Source organism: Barbus barbus (genome assembly GCF_936440315.1).
Source record: "Barbus barbus genome assembly, chromosome: 31".
Classification (NCBI taxonomy): domain Eukaryota; kingdom Metazoa; phylum Chordata; class Actinopteri; order Cypriniformes; family Cyprinidae; genus Barbus; species Barbus barbus.
Genome location: NC_136759.1, coordinates 20,477,047 through 20,501,476, shown reverse-complemented (window position 1 = coordinate 20,501,476; position 24,430 = coordinate 20,477,047). Strand labels below are relative to the sequence as shown.

The 24,430-nt window shown below is 36.9% G+C and overlaps 1 protein-coding gene across 1 annotated transcript; it reads right to left on the bottom strand.

Annotated features, from left to right (window-relative positions):
- Positions 1–525: 525 nt before the first annotated feature.
- On the bottom strand, positions 526–17,897 carry LOC306850913 (sodium channel regulatory subunit beta-4-like). Its single transcript, XM_079386876.1, has 5 exons — positions 17,322–17,897; positions 2,997–3,160; positions 2,667–2,886; positions 2,418–2,547; positions 526–1,626 (listed from the first exon to the last, which is right to left on the bottom strand). Exons 1-5 carry the CDS (start codon positions 17,410–17,412, stop codon positions 1,533–1,535), a joined length of 699 nt encoding a protein of 232 aa, XP_079243002.1. The 5' UTR covers positions 17,413–17,897; the 3' UTR covers positions 526–1,532.
- Between the last annotated feature and the right edge of the window lie 6,533 nt (positions 17,898–24,430).

Sequence of the window (24,430 nt, the reverse complement as noted above, 5' to 3'; positions counted from 1 at the left end):
CATTGAGAGGCATGTGAGGTATTACTATTTATTATAATTTGTCACAGAAGTCTTGTGTCTTTGTACGATGATATGAAAACATTGCACAGCATCTGTGAGGATCGGTGCAGTTTAATACACTGAAGTTGCTAGCTTGCTAGTTGCCAGATGCCAAATGTCAACATTAGCAGTTAGCAACAATATTGTGTCCTGTGAAGTTTGGATGCCATGATAAGCTTTACCAGTTAACTACAGTGGCCCTTCATGCCTGTATGTTGGATACGTACAAGATGAACTGTGATGTTGTATACGACAAGCACAGATTGATCAGTCATGTGAGAAGAGACAGGAGAACACGATTCTGAGAAATGGATACATAGTACACTAGATGTACTGTATAAAATCGTTCACATGCATTAGGAAAAGTTATTGAAAGCAGCATCAGAAGATCGTTCATTTTCTACAGGGAGTTGGTTTCTAGGGATTGTCTTTATATTTTAATGTTTATTTTCTAGTGATTTTTTTTTTGGCTTTTTTTTTTTTTTTGGCTTTTTTATGTTAGCATTGTTTAATTAACTCATTTATAGAGCATTTGAAGGCTCCCAAGAAGCATGTGGAGCTTGAAGCGTTTACAGGCACCTGTGTTTTATCTAAAGCAGAAAAAAATGAAAAAGAAATAAGCAGAATAAACCGTGCTGGGCTGGATGCTGGATATACACACCTTATCTGCATTTCTGGTAAGTCCTTTTATATTTTACTTCCTTTTAAACAATGCTTTAGCCATGAAAAACTCTCTACACAACCTTATTTTCACACACAAAGTATGTCAGAATGTATGTGTTATAATATCAGCATTGCCACAAGGGGTGTTATTGCGTAGAGTGTGTTTCTGGCCTTCAAGTGCACTCGCATCCTGCATTTATGACCTCAAAATCACTTAAAATTAGTGGGAGTGGTTAATAATCAGACTAGGTTAGCTGCTTGAATTGGTGGTAAACATATTCCAATTTGAAGAGGCACCCTTGGTTTTTAATGTGTAAGTTGTTTAGTATTTTCCAGAAAGGCGTTTCCGTTTCGGTGTTTGCTTTGTTACTGACTTCTCACCTTGTGAGAGATTCCACCTCGGGATCGTTTGGAATGCAGTGTGAAGATGTGTAAAGTTGCACTGGAAGTTTATCTCAAACATTTCGTTATGTGGGTCTTGTGCTGTCGAGCATTGAAAGGATATGGCAGTTTGTGAAGAAGGCAGTGTGTGTGTGCTGTGTCTCACAGACAAGAACAGAATGCAAGCACACTGAAGTCTCCTATCATCTGCTTTCTGATAATTTTGTTATGCCGTTTCAGGCCAGCAAAGGGTGTGTGATCCAGCTTGCAGCACTTTGTATTTTTCCTCAAGCACAAACTAAAATATATATTTCCACATATTTATAAGTGGCTTTTTTTTCATAAGATAAAGAGAATAAAACTGTCCATTGGTATAACTTTCTTTCATTCTGTTATGATTATATATGCATGTATACATATGCTCATATATGTACACACACATGCTCTTTTCATGCCTTTGGTGTCGGTTTGCTGTCTGCTTTGGATCCCGGGAGGCCGTTTTCTGTATTGTCATTCCCTGAAGAACTCACAAGGCACTCTTTACTATAAGAAAAGGGAAAAAAGACAGACATTTACAAATATGAGTGGCCATGAAAAAAAAAAATGAAAGAAAAAAAGGAAACATTTTAAAAATGTAGTTTAAAACCTATGGGCCAAGTTTGCAAAAATGCACCTTGTTTTTTAAGAAAACTTTCAATTTACCATTTACCATTACCCAGAATGCCTTGTTATTGACATTTACTCAAAATGACAGAATGATATTTATTGACATTTGTTCTGGTCTCACAGGGTTTTATAACTGTCAAAGTCACCAGACAAGCACTGGACCCTAGTGGGTCGCTTCTGTTAGTGTGCAGCACACATGCCACCATTTACAAAGAACAGAACGGAGGATGACTCAGCATATTTCTCCCTGCTGTGGCAAACCACCGCCCATTATAAATAAAAATGTGCTATAGCCTATATCTGTCTGTTGGTTTGTAGTGTTGGGTCCGAGACAACCTTGTCAAGTCCGAGTCAAGTCCTAGATAGACCATCTATCTATCTATCTATCTATCTATCTATCTATCTATCTATCTATCTATCTATCTATCTATCTATCTATCTATCTATCTGTCTGTCTGTCTGTCTGTCTGTCTGTCTGTCTGTCTGTCTGTCTGTCTCTATCCATCCGTCAAAATGTCATGTTTCCAAGAGACCAATTATAGTATCTAGTAGCTAAATATCTACCAAGCATCTAATTAAAAAACAAGGGCAGGTTAAAATTTGTTCATTTGTTTCAACTCTACGGTTTCATTACTGTAGAGTTTTTGCTCAGGATAAAACGGACTTACTTCTTCTCCTGGACCTTTTTTAGAACGGCGAGGACTACAGCTTTCACCACCATGATGAGAATGAGCAGACCTATGACTCCGCCGAGCACGGACACAATGATAAGGGTCAGTGTGTTGTCCACCTCTTTCACTGTGGAGACAAACACACGTTGAGTTGATCTGGGTGAGTATACTGTACATGTTATAATGGGAAGAAACACACTATTGTTTAAAATGAGGTCTTTTGTAAAATGGAGAGTGGAGACTCACATTCGTCCACCACAAAAAGAATGAAACTTGCACTATGGTTGCGTTCCTTCTCCTTGGGGTTGCGGGCGAAGCAGATGTACTCTCCCTGGTCCTCGAAGGTGACGTTATGCAGCAAGATGGAGATGTTATTCTGTTTGCTAGAGCCGACAAACTCCACCCGCTCATGATAGATTTTCACATTTGGTTCTACTCCTTCGGCTGGGATGATGGCCTCACAGAGCTGAGGGAAAAGATACTGTCACTAGATAGTATTTGCACAATTAATCCACACCCTTTTTTGCATGAACTGCATCCAAATAAGTGTGCTTGAGAAACAGTTGAATGTCTCACCTTAACCAATGTCCCATTGTCTTTGAACTGCCAGTTGAAGTAAAGGTTTTTAATGCCAATGCAGCTGGCGTAAGTGCAGGGTAAGAGCACTGAACTTCCATTCATCACTTCTATAAAATTGACCTTCCCTGTATTCACCTCCAGTGCCTGAGCGTACCACACTCCTGAGAGAAATGGAAGAGATGAGCACCAATTATCAAGACAGCTAAGACTTTTTATCTTAAAAAGGAACAATAAACAGTGATTGAAAGACATCAGTATGGTTTGTAATACATAGGTATTTGTGTGTACATTATAAAGCATTATAAATTGTCAATTGAATAATAATCAAATACTCAGTATCCACAATACAGTGAGCAAGCAATACCCGAATATCCTGTGTAATATGGTTTCTATTCATTAAAGTATCCTAAAAAATAAACTTTATTACAGTTTCCCAAAAAAAAAAAACTCTTATAGTACAAGCACAATTGTATTCAGTATTAGTAATAATAAGAATTGTTTCTAAGAAAATCAGCATATTAAAATTACTTCTGAAGGATCATGTGGCACTGAGACTAACGATGGTAAAAAAAAAATGAAGCTTTGACATCATTATCAAACTATTTCTAAATATTTTACAGTTTTTACCTTTATATATATATATATTCTGATCAAATAATTGCAGCCTCTGTGAGACTCTTTCAAAAACATTAAACACTTTTAAAGATTATATATAAACTTTTATATTTATTTTATTTAAAAAAGATATAATATTACTATGATATATATTACAGTGTTTTTTTTTTATTGACTTTGGTACTATTTCCACATGTAAGGTGTACATTTTCAAAACTCTTAGTACAAATCATTGTTTCAAAAGATAAGATTACTATTATAACACTTTATTTTAGAGTCTCTTAACTAGTTGCTAATTAGCGTGCATATTAATAGAATATTAGCCATTTATTAGTAGTAATTAAGCACATATAATGCCTTATTCTACATGACCTTATTTTACATCCCTAATCCTACGCAATACCTAAACTTTACAACTATCTTACTAACTATTAATAAGCAGGAAATTAGGAGTTTATTGAGGGAAAAGTCGTAGTTAATAGTTAATAAGCGTTCCCTATTCTAAAGTGTTACCGATTATTGTAATATATATTGAGAACATTTGATGTAATCAACAGAACAGTATGATCTTCTTTCAATTTAGTACTTCAATCAGTTCATGCAAGAGCAAACAATGCAAGATACATCACCTCACATAAAATCCATAATGTTTGTGGCAGTATTACTCCAGTGTGTTATCAAAAGGTGTGATGAAGGTATCACATGGGCATAAGGTTTTGTGCAAGATCGGAGATTACTGTCAATGCAGTAAATGTCCTCACTGTGCCGTCCTCACTATGACTGAATCTATACTGTATTGTAGCTGGACTTTTCAGATGAAAGCTGAGTTATAGTAAGGTGCAGTCTCTACCACGGTAATGCCTCTACATACAGTATTGCATGGCATAATGTAATGCCATCTATTACCCTTCTTCTGATACATCTCTGATCAGTTGCTCTCCCTTGTATCCTGCTGTATGTTCACAAAACACACAGCTTTACAATTGAGGATGTCTTCAAAGGATGGTTTTTGAAAAAGTTGCAATTTTGATTGTGATATTAGTACTAAGAGTTTTGAAAATGTAACAGTTGCTTGTGTAAATAGTACCAAAGCTGGGGGCTGTATTACATTTGTTTTTACATAATTGTTAATACGAATGTTTATTTTTTTTCAGATTCAGTTCACTGTAATCCTTGTCTTATATATAATAAACACCCAAAAACCATTCGTTGCATTGCTCAACCTTTTTTGTACTCTTTTACCAAAGAACTGACAAAAACATTCTCAAAACAAGACTTGAGTGAATAACCAGCCTATTCTGTAGACCCTGAAAACCCCACAGTTAGACTCCAGCAAACATAAAGAGAGCATTTATGACATACACAATGAATTTTACCAAAGAACTGACAGAAACATTCTCAAAACAAGACTTGAGTGTGTGACCAGCCTATTCTGCAGACACAGAAAACCTCACAATTAGATTCCAGCAAACATAAAGAGAGCATTTTTGACATAGGGTACAACGGGGGCTAAAGGCGCCCCGGGGTAAAAGGCGCCTTTGATATTATTTTCATCTACACCAGATGGCACAAAAACATGGCTTAGCACTTTCCAAAACATCTGCTTTTCAAGATGCACATGTATATTTATCTGATCTTTGACGCCATCAAAGTTGATTCTGTGCTTATTTCTTAATCTAATATATTATGTATTTATATATTATTACTTACTTGATCTATTATATTATGTTTTTTTTAAATGTTGTAGATTTAAGTAGCAAATTAGAATAGCTAACATTAATGCATATATTTTGAGACAAATGTCTTTATGATTTTCAGTTTTGTTTAATATAATTAAAGCAACAAGTTTTAAATAACGAAAGAATATGTAAATGTATGGTATTTGAGGTAAAAAGCGCCCCTGCTGTTGGGGCTAAAGGCGCACAGCAATGAACATGATAATTAATAGATCGCTGACTTTTCCATTTGTTGACATGACATGGTTAGATTCAGATGGTAAATATCATAAATTATGTTGGGTGTCACATTAGTGTCATGAGTCCGGGTCCTGCGCTTCTCCCTCTCACCACAAGAGGCTGCCATCTCCCATCTTCCCAGACTCAATTCTCCAGATTCCATTCACCTGACACTCATTATTACACCCTCAGCTGTTCCCCATTGCCACAGACTATATATTCTCCTCTCTCTCACCACTCTACCTGGTTGAATTAATTGTTGTAGTGTTTGTTCATCTCGGGGGATACATGCACTGTGTTGTCGTTTTATGTATCCCGTTCCTGAATCTGTTTTGTTTTGCCTTGATGACCTTTTTGTTTCGTATTGAAGAGATTCTTACCTGCATTTGGACCCAGACCTCGTCTTTCCACGGTGTTCTCTGTGTTCCGTGAGAATCAGAGATAATCACCATGTTTAGAATGAAACCATTATTTAAAAACATGATATTAATAATATCATATAATAAAATATAATTTGTTGTTATTACTGTAAATATATATTCAATTATTTATATATATATATATATATATATATATATAGTACCTAGTGGTGAATTATATGTACGATGCTAAAGAACAAACAATATGAGAACTGCCAACCAGTATATGAATAAAAAATTATGAATTCAGATTACAGCTATAGTGCCATCATCCTGCCACCAGAGGTCACTCATACAATACAATCTAGAACATTTGGCAAGAAATATAATAATTCAAATATGAAATATTTGAATTGAATGTTCACAGTCTGATTAACAAAACAGTTGACATATATTTGAATTTATTTCTCCTGTAGTCTATTTCTGAATCTGTATTTCAAAATTGAAAGTTGAAATAGTTGAAAAGGATACTAGTACCTAAAGAATAAGCACTAGTAGGTAATTAATAAGTACAAGTAGCTGATCCAATAGATCTAAAGACTAGCATCTAAAAAATAAGTACTATAGCATGAAAAAAGGTACTAATACATTTTAAATATTAAATATAAATATTAAATATAAACTTGCCATAGGCTATTTGTCTCTTACCCTATGTGCTAATCTGCCAACATGAAGCATTACAGTTCACAAACATGTTACATTGCCAAAATATGACAAAAAGAGCCATTCAGTATGTCATGCAGAGTTGTTTTCTGACCCCAGCTCTGGTATTTGTAGCATGTGTCTGAGAGCCATTGCAGGAAGTACTATTTATAAATGCATCCATCTCAGTGTTTAATTTCACAGCGCATACAACAAGATGTTCTGTGACGTTCTTACTTTTTGTAAGTGTAGTTGACTTGAAATTTCAGCAGTTTTCTGTGGTGTGACAATTTCTCTAAAATGTTTGTTTTTCTGTAATTGTGCATATAAGTTTTGAGACATAGTTGAACTTAAGGCAACCAGCTCAAATAGCTTTGTACAGCACTATAGATGACACCAGTTGTTAAGATCCAGGGTTCAAGGAAGATATAACAGTCTCTTCACCAAGGTCATATGTCTGCCTCTTGTCTACTGCTTTCTGGATATTGATCCTTGTAGCTTCTCTCATAGATGGAAGACCAGCCATTATGGTCCACTTATTCATCGACGAGGCCACTCTCAAAGCTTCATTTCTGAGCCTTTCGTCACATTGACATACACACATCCTGCACGCATAACTGATGCACAAAAGATGCTATCAGATCAACAACTGACATTCTCCTGTTCTTTTCTCTCCTATACTCTCCTATTTTGAAATGTTTGATAACCTGCAGTGAAATCTTTGTAGGGAAATATTTCGCTGTCATGCAGAATTCCAGATTGCAAAGATTTCTAGTGAAATGGCTGGATTTCACTCTTGGAAATTCCTCAAACAACATTAATGACCACAGCATCTTTCTGTGCATTTGTATTCTGTTAGACCAACATAGTTTACACAACATAAATTATTAAAGTTTACTATTATTATTAGTGCAGACAATGTGAAATTGAGAAAATACATTTATCTGTTTTGGTACTTATTAAAATGAAGTGTTTGCAAACATTCTGTTGTGAGAAAAAGCAGAAGAAAGAGAAACGCAAATGCATGTCTGTTTCTCTGCAATCCGGCAAATCATTTTATTGCTTTTCATCACTCTGTTATAGAAAAAAATTAATGACTTAACAGCCCAGTGGTTTTGGTAATTAATCTAACCAAAGCAATCGTGGAACAAGTGCTGAACAAGACCTCTCATTGCACACCTTCAGCAGTGTGGATCAGCTCACATTCACGCCTCAACAAAACTACCCACCCAATGGTGAGGAAGCTATAGGGATGTTATTATTGCTAAACACCAAAATATGGAATTCTCATTTGGGGAAAGTCTGACAAACTGTGCTGTTCCTTGCTCTGCATATTTAATTTAATTTCATTAATTTAGCAGACTTACGATGAATACCAACATTAGAAACCTCAGAGAAAGAAATTATGACTAAATCAGCAGATTAGTTGTGTGTGCCCATCATAAAACTTGATGCACCTGATCTACAAGCTGTTTTAATTAAACTCTAGCCTTCATCCCCACAGTCTCCATTCCATTTCATAATTTTCACTGCCATTGTGTTTGAATAAAATCCTCAACTTAATTATTAATACAATGTTTTCATTCAGTCGCTGTGGAATTTAATTAAAAGCCAACCTCATTTTAAGGAATACAGTACCTCCCTCTCTGTCTCTCTGTTGTTAAACAGTAAATTCTTGGTGGCCAGAGTTATTTATTGCCTTAGTCTGCCGGCAGTTGGCCTCAGCTGTCCTTGGAGTTCTATTTCATTTATAAAGTGGATCGAGGCACCCTGTATATTCACTCTGACCATTTGGCATGGGTGACATGCCATTCTATGTGCCATGATGGCATTATCAACACCAGTGCAGATTGAGAGAGTTCATGGTCACTGTTGCTAGTTAGAAAAAAGTCTGGACTCTTAGTTGATACGTGTTGCTGTCACGCGGTCGTGGTTGTAGTAAACACGCACAAAGAAGGAATAAACAAAGAGATACTTTTAATGAACATCAACACACTTGGACCATTCAAAACAACCTAAATCCGAGAAAAAGAAACACAAGAGAACACAGGGATTAAATGGAGTGGAGACAAAAGGGAAAATGAAACATAACAGGTGAACAGGATGAACGATGATTAACTAATAATGAGGACAGGAAAAAGACCATAAAAGGACAAACAGGAACTAAACGGAAACAAAGTGTCAGTACTCCCGGAGGGCGCATCCCGCACCATACAACATCTAATGGGGAGGGAGTTTGGGTGCTCTGGAGACCTCAAGGGACATGGTTCCAGTACGGAAGGCCTCCAGGGCGGTGCCAGTTCCGGGACCCACGGCAGAGCAGGAAGCTTAGGCGGCCATGGCAGAGCAGGGAGGGAGGGTGTCCAATGGCGGATCAGGGGACTCGGGAGGCCATAGCGGAGCAGGGAAGAAGGGCAGCCATAGCAGATTAGGGGACTCAGGCTTGACTGGGGATGGGCTGACAGGCTGGACGGCGGGCTGGTTCTGGGCGATGATAATTGGCCCCGATCCAGAACAGTGAGTTGAGCATTGCGTCATCGAGAGCCATAAACACAGCGAGCCAGCAGAACTCCCGCGCATACTCCACCAGTGGGAGCTCTCGGCGGGCCAGGGCGGAGAACAGATTGACAACTTCCATGCCGCGGGGAGGAGGAAAACAGGTAAAGAAAAACTTTTAAAAAACGGGGAAAACAAAATGGGAAGAAGGAACGCCGCTTACACTGCTGTTCTAGGTCTCGGATTGTGACACACATGTGACAGTTGCATTATCTTAAACATTATACTTAATTTGGTTAATAATTCTACATCCTAAAAGTGAATTTATGACATCTCTAGGTCATGTCCTGAATGTGCGCACAGTTAAGAAGCATTTACGCCAAGGATGATATAAAGTTTTAATCGTTCTAATTCTATGAGAATTCTCATTACTTTTTAGAATAATTTTTTTCCAGCTGGTGAATGATAAAACACTGACAGCTGATCAGTAGGCCTAAAGAGTATGAGTATTTAAAGCAGCAGATTATTATTGTGTCTTGATTTTTGAATGCTATACAATGTTATTGTTATGTTTATGGTTATAGGTGTGAACAGGCAATAAGTGTGCTAACTAATATTTCGATTAATCGATTAAAAATTCTGCCGATTCATTTTTATTGTTCTAGAAAATGTATTTATTCTGAATACTGAATTGTTGGTTATTGGTCAATAATTGACTTAAAGTGACAAAAATCTAATTAATAGTGATGCTGTAAAGTATCATAAAATATTAAAAAATATGTAAATTTACTCTTCCTCTCCTTTGCCTTCTGACAGGGTGAGTTTGGGTGGTAACAGAAGGCAGTTAAAAAAACTATGCTCTTTGACCGTGGAATAGATGTCCCATAGAGACCAACATGTGCTGCAGTGACAGTCAAGGTTGATAAAAACTCACATGCTTCAAGAAAGGTATTACAGAAAACACAGTGTATTTTCATAAAATACCAAATAATGAAATAATGCCTCTTAAATGCTAATAAATTCAAATTATTTTAATATAGTGATATCTGCCATCTGACCAGCCTCTCCCTTTAGTTGCAAAGCTGGATGTCAGTAAATAATTCATCATCTCAACTCAAACATCTTTCTTGCTACAGGGACTATTTCAGCTTGAGTTCACTTTTACCTTCTGGTGAGGTCAGCACGTGGCAAACAATCTGATCTACCATTTAGTTTTTCATGCCAAGTCTTTAAACTGTCTGGAATTTTGAGTGGTGGTTTTCTTCCACTTAAAAGTACCCCACTTTCTCCAAAGCCATTACACATTACATCCTCTATCTATCCATCCATCCATCCAATTATATTATATTATGTCTAATGAGATGGTATTATTTTGGTGCTTGTATATTGGGATTATTATTAAATGTTAATATGACAACCCACCTGAACACAAAATGGCAAACACGTGATGCTACAATAATACAAACATAATTTATTAAATTACACACAAATTATATAGTGACTCATACTTTATATAGTCTAAATAAAAATAAATAAATAAATCCCACTCACTTTAGCTTAAAAACCAGTTCAGATACAGCTTAATTATTTTAAGAATAATTAAACTGACTGACCAAATAAAATTAAATAAACATAAAATAAATGTGTGTGTATTCTATTCTAATTCTATTATTTAAAATAAAAAAAAAAATAAAAAAACTAACACTAGCTTTTCTAATAATTGTGTGTGTGTGTGTGTGTGTGTGTGTGTGTTTGTGCATGTATATATACAAGTTTCTGCAGTCTTGGATTCATCTCTTAAATTAATGATTTTTTATTTATTTTTTTTAATACTGATTTTTCTGACATTATACACTGACATGATTAAATGAATGTATGATTTATTTTAAGGGAAGATTACCATTGCTGCTGGTCTTTCTTCTTTCTGGCATACAAACACACTCGTTCTCCATCCCTTCTTCTCTCTGTACCTCCCTTCACCCCATTTCTTTCCATTGGCCCTAATTCCCCCTGAGAGACTCTGAGTGCAGTCTACAGAAGAGGGAGGAGCTACGGCTTACAGTAATGCCTCAGTCCTTTCTCTTTTAATGTACCGACTGCAGCATTGCGCTGAGATGGGAGCTCATCGTTCTGATCATTTTACCACAAGCCACTTTGTCAAGTCATTTGAATATTTATTGATGAATGACTTGCAAACAGATGTTCCAGCTTGTTTAAGTTTTTTTCTTTTTTGGATGGATGGGCAGTCCATTAGTTGTGTATATTCCCATTGGAAAGACAATTGATAAATTAGATGTTTTATCTAAATACATTCTTATTCTAGATTATTATTCTGCTTCCACGATTGCTCTCCTGAGACCTCAGTAATCTCACGTGTGTCACAGTAGTATTTTTGTGTCTCAAACTGTGCTCAGGTTTGCCAAACGATAAACTCTGAAACCATAAATAAGAGATTTCAATGGAAAACTTTTTGAAAAGCATGTATTGCTATGTCCATGACCAAATTATATTGAAGTAATAAAGTTTTTAGTATCTACTATTACACTGATAGGATTTATTAAATAATTGTATTTCAAAATTGGACTCATTTTATCTTATTTTGGGAATTATAGGAAAAAAGTTAAAGAAAGAACGTTAAATAAATGAAACAAATAAGAAGTAAACAACAAAATTACTGAAACTAAAATGAAACACAAAAATATATAAACAATTTAAAGTACTAAAATAGTATATTAATAACCCTAAAACAACAGTGGTTCAGACTTTATTAGCATAGTGTATAATTGTACATTTTGATCATTAAAAATGTTTTATTAAAATATTTAATTAATTAAATAAATAAGTGGTTGTTAAAAGTCTAGAAGAAGTTCAAAATAACTTTAGATTCTACCAAAAAAGTAAAGAAAGAAGAAAAAAAACCCCACATCAAATAAAGTAAAATCTTATGCATTATAAAATTAGAAATGTAAAGTTTAAAAGAGAATGACAATAGTGTGTCAGATCTGATTCATGTAATAATCAGATCTTCCCCATAAATCTACACCCACTATTCCACTGAGTATCACTCCAGAGAACAAAACTAATTAAAGCAAACAACCCCCCTTTCTCCCATCGCTCTGCCCCTCATAAGCATCTTTCTCTTTCCTTTATTCAGGCCATCAATTTTCAGCCAGCTATCATATCTCATTATCTCTATCCCTGATTAGCCATTCCCTTGACTATATGTTAAAGTTCCTCATTGCAGGCAAATAATGTAACAGTTGTGAGCAGATTTTGTGTCATTTTATCTTATATGTGTTATATTAGTGAGCTATGCTCTTATGGAGATGCTAAAAGGTCAAACTGTGTTATATCTTGAAAAATATATGAAGGGACATAGCAGGAGACCCACTTAAAAAAAAAAAAAAAGAAAGCTTATTTAAAATGAATGTTTGTTTACATTTGATAGTGATAATTTTAATTAAAGCCAGATTGATTTATATGCGTGTGCTGTGCGCTTGACAGATATTCAAACATTTCAAAAACTGTCATAAGATACCAAACATCACATCAGTTTAATATATGAAAGTACTTAAGTTGTAGGCTTCCAGAAATAAAAATGGAAATAATAATAAAAATCACATAAAAAAACATGTTAGATGTAACTTGAGCGTTCAAATATTTCTATACTTCACCTTCCACCCCCGGGGACAGAATCAATACCCATAATGCATACCACAAACACTAATGTGCAGTGGTATGAGGTTCATATTGCTACTTAACAAGACAAATGGGGAGTGGAGGGAGAAAGAAAGAGAAGTTGACTGACAGAAAGAAAGAAGAGTGATGTATAACTATATCTACTCTCTGTAACAAGACTCCATGTCTGGCTTAGAACAGCCTGTGACATCAGCATTTCATAAACATACTTAAGAGCTTTTGAATCTTATTGCTGGACTAAACCAAAGTCCCTTTAAGGCCAGTCAGCCCACTTGGTGGCCATATGGTTGCTATTTTCTAATCATACAAGTACAGCTGGGTCATTCTTAATGGAGAAAATTTACAAATGTACACTCACCTAAAGGATTATTAGGAACACCATACTAATACTGTGTTTGACCCCCTTTCGCCTTCAGAACTGCCTTAATTCTATGTGGTATTGATTCAACAAGGTGCTGAAAGCATTCTTTAGAAATGTTGGCCCATATTGATAGGCTAGCATCTTGCAGTTGATGGAGATTTGTGGGATGCACATCCAGGGCACGAAGCTCCCATTCCACCACATCCCAAAGATGCTCTATTGGGTTGAGATCTGGTGACTGTGGGGGCCATTTTAGTACAGTGAAATTGTCATGTTTAAGAAACCAATTTGAAATGATTCGAGCTTTGTGACATGGTGCATTATCCTGCTGGAAGTAGCCATCAGAGGATGGGTACATGGTGGTCATAAAGGGATGGACATGGTCAGAAACAATGCTCAGGTAGGCCGTGGCATTTAAACGATGCCCAATTGGCACTAAGGGGCCTAAAGTGTGCCAAGAAAACATCCCCCACACCATTACACCACCACCACCAGCCTGCACAGTGGTAACAAGGCATGATGGATCCATGTTCTCATTCTGTTTACGCCAAATTCTGACTCTACCATCTGAATGTCTCAACAGAAATCGAGACTCATCAGACCAGGCAACATTTTTCCAGTCTTCAACCGTCCAATTTTGGTGAGCTCGTGCAAATTGTAGCCTCTTTTTCCTATTTGTAGTGGAGATGAGTGGTACCCGGTGGGGTCTTCTGCTGTTGTAGCCCATCCGCCTCAAGGTTGTGCGTGTTGTGGCTTCACAAATGCTTTGCTGCATACCTCGGTTGTAACGAGTGGTTATTTCAGTCAAAGTTGCTCTTCTATCAGCTTGAATCAGTCGGCCCATTCTCCTCTGACCTCTAGCATCAACAAGGCATTTTCGCCCACAGGACTGCCGCATACTGGATGTTTTTCCCTTTTCACACCATTCTTTGTAAACCCTAGAAATGGTTGTGCGTGAAAATCCCAGTAATTGAGCAGATTGTGAAATACTCAGACCGGCCCGTCTGGCACCAACAACCATGCCACGCTCAAAATTGCTTAAATCACCTTTCTTTCCCATTCTGACATTCAGTTTGGAGTTCAGGAGATTGTCTTGACCAGGACCACACCCCTAAATGCATTGAAGCAACTGCCATGTGATTGGTTGAGTAGATAATTGCATTAATGAGAAATTGAACAGGTGTTCCCAATAATCCTTTAGGTGAGTGTATATCCGATTGGTTATCACAAACCTTTTCACACAGCATTAGTATTGCAAGCATGGCATGGTTTAGCTGATTACCTTTGGCAGTTAGTTACTGTTGGTGGATGCTGTATTAAAAAAAAAAAAAAAAAGCCAAGTCATTGGAAAATATAGTAAAAAATATATTAATAAATCAAATCAAATAAAATAAAATAAAAACCTTTATTCTCACATGGCTTTACCTTACTTTAAATACAACTTTTTTATACAACAAGTTTTCTGATGAGTTTTTTGACTAAATAAGAAATCTCGCATTCCAAAGAACACCGATTTATGGACTTTATACCCTATATTTTTGATGTAAACTCTGTAAACTTTGATTACAATGTGTCCCTTTTATTTCTATATACTTTTAAGTACTATGTATTCTGTTCTTTATACTATTTGTGATTAAAATCTTTAAATGTTAAATGGTCTTTAAATGTTTAAATGGTCATTTTAAATTGGAAATTGCTGCTATGAAAATCCAGAAAAAAAAGTGTAGATAATGTCCACACAAGACTGTGAGCATAAGTAAAAAGTTCAAAAATCGACTGCAACCAATGTTGCCAACTACTTTCAATGGAAAGTATAGACAAGTCTGCGTGAAAAGTGGTTAAATGATGCTAGATTGTGTCATGTTGTATGTTAATCCAAATCTCCAAAAAAGCTGTTCTCATTTACATATTTTTTCTCTTTCTGGAATGAGTATGAAATAGTGATTGAAATGCAACCCATTTAGACTGTTAATTCCAAGCCATTTCCAAGCTGCATTTATGCACGGCTAAAATCCTATTTTTATAACCACAACATTGCCTGATTTGTTTTTTATCTCATACATTTCTTAATTTCACAGCACACCCTTTGTATTATATTCTCTTCCAAGGAAATAAACTAAGGCTTGTCGAGAAAACTTCTAGATTTGAGAAATATACTAAAAGGGGTATGAAAGGTCACTAAATCTAACAGCTGTTGCGAAGTTGGCAACACTGCAGCAACTACCAATAAATAAGATACTTTCCTTGCAATCAGGTGGGTCCTATACTGTCATATTGCTAATTTTCAGTGATGATAAAGGTTCTGCTCAGGGGTCCTGACGTGAGCTCCTAATCATGTTTGTCCTAATCATTTTAAGGTGTGAGGGACTAGTGACGGTAGCGGAGATGCCACAACTGCTCTTCACACACTCTGCATGCCATGACATTACACACGTGTGCTCTTGGACTATTTATAGAGCCCTGTTTTTATCCACTTGTTAATTTGCCTACAGATTGCACAGGACAAACTGTATTGACATGTTATTTAATTAGAAATATTAGTGAATACAAGCAATGTCAATTTGGTACAATTAGAAAGCTGTCTTGTAAGCTTGTTTGGGACCAGAACCATTTTAAGAGCCACTTTCACCATTTAGCGTCTCTGTCTTTCAAGATCTTCTAGGCCTCTGCATATTCCCTTGTCACCCAAAAGTGTCAACGCATAATTATTGTCAAAGCTGATTTGTTTCACCCTGACAAGTGAGTAAATCTTCTTCTTTCACTTGTACTGATGAAGTATCAATTCTTTGGTTTCATAGGTATTCTGGGTTAAACACTATAGGCTTTAAATGACAGCTTTTTTTTGTCGTACAGGCACGGACGCTGACAGATCTGATGAACTCTGATAATATATGAATGAGGGTTGTTTATATTGCAGTTAACCTCACATTCTATCAATTGCAGGCACACCGACAGGAAAAATTGTAATCAAACCACCAGCAAAACTGTGTCGTTTGCCAGAATGATGATTCGACCCTAAGTTGTGCACCTTCTCATAACCTGACGGATATGCCGCAGACATATAATAATACATCATACCTGCCCGAGTCCACTGGGAACTCTGCAGAGGATGCATATTAACCATCTGAGTTCATGCTATGAAGGAGAGAGTGAAAATGATCTAGTTTAATGGCCTCTAATTCACCTTCACAGGCAGTAAAGGGAACGGGGAGGGGGGCTTGCGTGGAACAACCGGGCCCACCTGCTCAAAAAGAATTAATGTAATTCAGTGGCGGAATTCAGTGAGCTCAGCATACTGTTGTGCAGTGAGTGTGATTCAAGACTCGCACAGCGCAATACATCATAAAGACGCTCTAAACATCCTGCAGCTGAGGTAAAGTGAATGCTTTTTACAGTGAGATCATCAGATTTTGATGTAAAAAGTATGTGCAGAAAATAGTCAAAATGGAGGTCTTTCATGGAAGTAACCAAAATGTTCAGGAATTGGGGAATCTTGTGTAAAAGTTCAAGAATCCGTCATTGAAAAACCATTATCGATTGGACGCTATTTTGGAAAGGATGCATTCCCCCTTAAACTCTACTTGGTTCTTTCCCATTTTTTTAACGAATACAATGGACACGGATGGAAGGACAATTGAGAAGAAAAAGTAAAGTCACCAAAGAAGAAAGCAAAGTATTTTATTCACGTAGTGAGATGGATTTACTGCGTTGGAGGTTAAGATGTTTAGTACGACCTTTGACAGACCTAGTGTGACAAATGATCACCATCAATATCGGCTAATTTAAAATGTCTAATGCCAACATGATCGTGCATCCTTGATATGTACCATGTATTGATACTTTACAATTTTTTTTCACCCTCTATCCCTCTTGTTCCACCAGAGGTAAGAGAAGGAACCTAGTCCTCCCAGACTGTATCCTCTTGAGACATGGAAACCTGAGATCTTTCAACAAATCAACCTCCACAAACAGCAACAAGTATAACCCGGTTTGTTTGGTCCTCTCGACTTGTGCAAGCCATGCAAAAACTGCAGCATTTTGGCAGCCGCCCCACTAGGCAAGCGTAGGACGGTGGGCTCAGGAGTAAACAGATAGAAAAGGGGACAATGTTGAGGAATGATTGCAAGAGACTTACCAATCAGAAGTGTGACGACTAGACCGGCATGGACTGCATCGCCGGACCGTGCACACCTGTGCAGGAATGATCTTCTGTCTTGCAACTCCATGCCAGATCGTCTGCCCACTTGTGCCTGTCTATCTGTTCCTGGACAAGTCCTCCGTTGTTTGTCTTCAGTGGGATACTGTAGGGCTTGAGGGGCCACACGGGACCCGACACGAAATCAGACTTTCAGCTGGGGAAGTCTTGCGGAGTGTCTCCTGTCCTCGATCCTCCTTTGCGGTATGTCCCGGTGAGGGAGGGAGAGGGAACTAGAGAGCGAGAAATACGGAGGCAGCACCTGATCCGTTGCTTGATCTTCAGATCCGTGGCTCTCAGTTGCTGGCAGTGTCTCACTGATATTCTGTCTCACTCAGCACGGTTGTAGACGCAGGAAACGCTGCATTCATTCAGTCTGGGGAAGAGACTGTCGGTCTTACCCCTGAATAGGTTCCGCATGCTGGGATGAGTGGCCAAAGGAGGGGTGGAGGGGGGCGGTGTTTGTCTGTAGCCGGCGCAGGAAAGAATGAGCCACTGCAGAGGCACGGGATGAGTGAGAGGGAGAGAGAGAAAGACGGAGAGAAATAAGGGAGGGCGGGAGATTGTGTTGTTGAGGGGAGGGGGGGGGGGGTTGTCTTTTAGACTAATCACATCTGTGGAGATCATAAAACCTTCAGTGTGTCCTGTTATAGCCTGTGTCTGTGAGCATGGGATTCTTTCTTCCTGCCCCTATCTGATTCAGTATTGGTGTATGATTGTATAATTCAGTTCAGTCAGTTCTATTTTCGTTATTTTGCATTTACTGCTGCCTTCTGTGTTTTATCTTCCCTACTTTACTGTTGTAAGTTTGTTGCACTGCCCGCAAAAACATTTTATTGCTCAGAGGTTGGTCTCGCACATCTCGGGAGCAAGGTCAGATATTAAATATGACGCAGGGCAAAAACTGCACCCAGATATTACAATTGTGGGGTCCAAGATGTCCCTGTAATAAATTCCCTTTTTATTTATCTGTTATCTCAAGTTGCTATTTTGTTTTTGTTTTGTGGGTAAACTACAGGAGTCTCATATTTTCCAACAAATAAAAGTCACAAAAAAAAAAAATATGTGACTTAAATTAGTCATATATATATTACTTGAAAGAAATACAAAAATACTGGTGGTTATTATTATTATTATGTCTTTATATATTTTTTAATGTTTGTGAATAAAACAACTGTATTCCAGGAATAATAGAAACATAAAATGGTTGGCTAAAATGGTTAAATGGTAAAAAAAAAAAAAGAGAAAGAGAAAGATGTAAAGGCATGTAGACAAGACCTATTCCTGAGATTGCTTCGTACTCTCTATTTAGTGCACTATGTGGCATTCATTTTACAGGGAAACGTGATTGATTGAACAAGTGAGCAATTTGGGCCAGCAACAGTGTCAGTGAGGGGGTTCAGGGGGGAAATATTGTTCCTTTTATTAAAAAGGTTAATTTCTGACAAGTGTCAGGAGTGTTTCCATCTGATTTTTCTCCTAAAATTCCATCAGAGAGATTAAAATAGACTCAAATTGTCGCTATACAGTAATAATAAGGAGCTAGCAAATTACCAGGGATAGCATAGCCCAAATAATTTGATCTTGAGAAAAGATCATTTTAAAATCTTTGGTGTTGGCAAATCAGAGCATAGTTTGAGAAATTGTTGGGACCTCCTTAGAAACTCTGAAGGAGGCTTTCTCTCTCTCTCTCGCTCTCCATGGGGAAACATTTGAGAAACAGGACAAAAGCAAAATTCATCATTTAATTTAATTGCTTTCTGGGAAAAAAAAAACAAAAAAAACACCCACCTCCCTCCTGAATATCTACCTCTCTGTTTCTCTATTTGGCGCTTTGCCAGGTCTTGAGTAAAACTAACCACAAACCACCCTACAATGCAGGACTGGATCAATGATTAAGGTTCCAGGAACAAAAGCTATATCAAACACTGGCTAGGCTTGACTGAAATACTAAATATGCATGATAAATTAAGTAATGGACACTTGGGAGTCCTGTAGTATCCCAGCTGAGCTCATTGAAGATATCAAATGTATTATGTGCATAATTTATGATGCCGTTTTACTCTCTGTAGTAAGTCATCCAAATAGTTTTGTTTTCCATGGTGGCCGTTTTAGGTGTGTAAACAAATGACTGGCTGTTGAAACCTCTCTCTATGACACTATTTATATCCTGGCCCCCATAATTCAATGCAATGCATAATTTAATAATTATTTATTAAAGAATATTATTAAATACCATAAATATAAAAGCATTATGAAAATTTTTATTTTATTTTATTCCTAGCACAAAAGTGGCTATTGTTTATTTTAGCTCAAAAATGATTGCATTTTCCCTATTAAATTCATGGTTAGACATATAATTTTTATCAAACCTATCACAAGCTTCATAGATATATTATTATGCCAAGAAAATGTCAAGTTAAGCATTCTGTTGCCTCAGCTTCAGACGACACGCTCACAGACCCGCAGTCTTTTCATTGACCGTCTCATGCTTACTGTACACAAACATGGCAAAAACTGGCTGAAATCTCTAGCTCTAATTGGCTGAATGATATGCAAAATCTATGAGTCCATACACATTGTGTTGTAAAAATACGTTACTGTTTGGAATTTTGGTACTGTCAAATCTTTGAAAGATACAGATTCTTGAGGCACCGAGTATCAACTATTCTAGATATTTCAAAGCAAAACTGTATTTGTTTCGAGTTATATCTGTGAATTATTAGGCACTAATTTCATTACAGAACTTTTAATCAAATTTCAATTTCTTTTCAGTCATTGTTAAAGTTGCATAAAAAAAACAAAGAACAGTGGAATGACATCTGCAAAGTGGAACGGACTTTATCCACTAAAAAGCCTGACTATGTTAGTCTAAGCAATCTGAAACACGCTATCCCATGGATTATTTGATTACTTGTGTCTCATCTCCCCAGAATTGTAAGAATAGGATTGAACGGAAGATGAGTCAGCAGTACAGCCGTTAAAAGGGAAAGCTTAATACATTGGGAAGTAGTCTGGGACCCTTGTAGTCAGAGTTTTATAGACTGAGACATTTGGCTAGTCAATCACTTTGATCATTAAAGACGTGACTTATCTAGCCTTGTGGTCTAAAGGGGCAACAACATAACAGTTATGACTCAGTCATCAAATTAATATGGCATACCATAGTCAAAAATGGTAGGTTATCCTGGAATTTCTCACCTTTCACTGCACAGTAGATAAGTGTATACATGGGGTTGGTTATGTAAGATAAGTATACGTATTGTTTCTGATGACTGTGATTTAAATCTTTAGGCCTGATCGTGGTGAACATTTGCTGATGAACAGCGCCGTCGCTTGATGCTGATGTGACACCAAAAAGAGACAGCAGCTGTTTCAAATTCAGACAGACATCTGATCCAAACAGAGACATTTAGACACACACAGATATCTGACTGACAGAATGTCGTCCTGTGTGGGCCGTTGTGATTTATAGGATACACTCGATATCAACCCCCTGTGGTCACACTCTTGTACACACACACACACACACACACACATTCAGGACAATGTGACCTTGGGAGTCCATATCACAGCATATGTGTGTATGTGTGTGCTTGTGCAGGGTGGAGTATCAGAGAGAGAGAGAGAGAGAGAGAGAGAGAGAGAGCAATTCCCATAATGCAATCTACTGTATAGAACCAGTAAGAACGAGAGAGAGAGAGCGAGATTGGACAAGAGAGATCCACTCACGGTTGAAGAATGGAGGAATGCATTAACAAGAATGAGTTTGGGACACTTTGGAGCAAGAAACACAATCATAGGCTTTGGACTGATATAGTAAAGAAAAAGAGAAGAATATTTAATTTATGTGACCTTGATATGGACAGATTTCATCTGGAAGTTGCATACGGGACGCCACACATCAAGTACTGGAACGCATGAAGTGCGGTTAACGAAAAACGAACGATTATTCCGAAGATGCTGGACTCCCCTGGACTGCGCCAGCGAGGGGAGCATGATGTTGCAAAACTTAGCCAGAAGGGAAAGGCAGATAGGAATGGATGGGAGGGGTGGAGGAAGAGGAGGAGAGGTGTGGAGGACAGCAGGAGGAGGGAGAGGTAGAGAGCGAGAGAGTCTCTGCATTTCAAGTGCTTAACAGTGACCTTAGAATCTCCCTCTATGTCTCTCGCTCACTCTGCATTAAAATACAATGCTGCAGTTCTTCAGACCTTTATCGTCCCGGGAACAACTACAAGAGTGTCTGCAGGAGGATGCAGCCCTCCCTGCTTCTGTTTCTTTCTTCCTCCCTCTTTTTCTACAACTTTATGATGCGTGAACAGTGAAGAGTAAGAGGCCTGAGAGCGGAGGAGAAGTTTGGACTTGTGGGCAGGAGGTGCTTCACAGGACGGGGTTGCCCTTTTAAAATTTGTTTGAATTTAAGAGCGAAGGCTTCTCGTGTTATGGTTCATTACCAGGTAAGTAAAACAGTCATTCTATCTGGTTGTGCTTTGAATGCATGCATCTGGAGCTCTTTAAACTCACAGTCTACAGTATTTCACCATATTATTTATGGAAGTGCGTGCTATAAAAAGCGTGTTTCTTCAAGAACTATTTGTACCTGATCTGATATTTCAGATTACATTTGTTGGTGTAACAAAGTAGGTGATTTGGTGATTTTAATATTGACTAGTTTAGATATTACCACATGAAGCACATATTTAGGTTTCCTGCAAAACTTTATTAATTCTGATTTATGTGTGGAAAACGTATACTAACATAAAAGATTACATTGTGCATTTTTAAATCTCTTATCAAGTTAGCTGATTGCTTTTAATAAATCATTTTTATTTCTAAATATTATGTTCCCCTCTTAAAAAAATAAAAATAATTAATAATTTGTTCATAACCAAAGTTATATTAGTTATATATATATATATATATATATATATTAAAGGATATACAGTATAAATTGAATGCATAAAATGAGTTTTATTTTTAGTTTTTATTTTTTTTGTTGGTATGAATAATGTATCTAGTATCAAGGATTTAGTTTCAGTGATGTTAATATTTTTGACTTGAATAAAAACTATATATTTAGATGCTGCCATTTTTAGGTTACCATTTATTTCAGTGTAGACAAGAATCAAATGGTCACATATCTACCTGCTCATGAAAATGTCAGACTTCATTAACTAGAAATTCTTTGAAAGAAGATGAAGAGAGAGAGATAGAGAGCGAGAGAGAGAGATTTCATTCTCAAATAAGCATTGCTGAACCATTTCAAAAATTACTCTTGTACATTGACTATAAAGGTGTTATCAAGAAGAAGGAAGTTGGACAGGGCTATGTTAAGACTGCTCTTACAAAGAATTTGACTTGACTTTGACTTGACTTGTTATTTCAGGACAATTATACAAATAATTATGAGAAATAGTCGCATCTGTGTATTCTAAATTGGACTAATTGTGGCGAGATTGATTAGATTAGAATGGGTTTTTGCTCTAGATGTGTGAAATTACATCTGTCTTGCTGACACACTGTAATAGCAGCACATATTAAACATTAATAATTAAAACATTACAAAAAGCACTTTTATCAGTACTGATCAAGAGATTCATAACTCATATGCTCTGTTTAACTGAATGAATAGTGCTCAGCTCAGATTTGTTTGTAGATTAGATTCCCTGATTTTTATTACTTTTGAACTTTAAATTGTCGTATTGCTGTGGTCTGATTTTGCCACTTTGATAAATATCTATGTTGTATATTTGCATGCATGAGTCACCTTCACTTTTGCCTGTGCAGCAATTTTCTCCAGCAGTAGCTAGTGTTGATCACACTGCGGAGACGCTGCTGCTCCCTCAACCCCCTGTGTCAGCTTCTCTCTGTAGAACTTGTTTAAAACACCTGCCCTGCTTACCTGCTCCAAACCGACATCTTCTGTACATTGCCAAGCACTAACATTTGCTGTTTTTTGTTGTTGTTGTTTTGGCAACATATTCGACAATAGCTTGAATGGCTGTAATGAACTAAACAACAGTAATTGCAATATTTTTTTTTATTTTTAAGGAATGGGTCATCTTCATTTGTTTTCCACAGAAGAAGGAAAGTCATAGGTTTTGAACGTCATGAGGGTGAGTAAATGAATACATTTTTTGAGGGAACTATCTCTTTGAATATTAATTAATACTTAACTAAAACTAAAACATTTTTAGGTTTAAAAAGAGGCAGGAATAAAATGCTTTGTTTCTTTGTTTTTATTGAAAAAACAATCAGTGATGCAGCTCTTATTTATGGCGCAGTGCAAGCATACAGTATGTATTTAAAGTAGGCCAGAGTCAGACCTTCAGCGAGACACTAAAACAGAGGCATGCATGATAGAAAAACGAGCAAAAAACTGGTCCCCAAACCATTCCAACCAACCTCGCTGGACTGCTGTTATTGTTTATGCCCCACAAAAATGTTATGTTTGTATGATCTTGATGTAAAAATGAAATCTTGAAGGCAAACGGATTAAAGAAAACATCAAGGCTTACATCATATATGTGATACAATTCACCTTCAATACAATATCAGGCTTCTGACCCAGTTATTACATCAATACTTATAAATACATGTAAACAAGTAGCTAACTAGGAAATCGTTGTCTAATTCTAACAGAAGAAAATCAGGGATTTGGAGTCGTGTTTCCTGTAAACTCAACCTATGAATGGCAACCACTAAAGATCTAGCCATAAAATCATTGCGCCACAATCTGGATTTCACAAACTGGCTTAATGTTAACTGCTGTGCAGCAAATCAAATTATAAGCTTAATGGTTTTATTATATCCTCTAGGAGACTTTTTTTTAACATTTTGTGGATGTCTGATGTCGTGCACATTATGCAAATATCTAATGCAAAACATGGTGGTAAAAATACAATGTAGTGCATATGTATGTGAACAAAGTAACTGAGTGTAATTGAATACATGATTATCATTGAATACACAGCAATAACAGTTAACAGTTATGATTACACAATATGCAAATCTCAGTTTTGGTTCATAATACAATAAAGCATTACTGA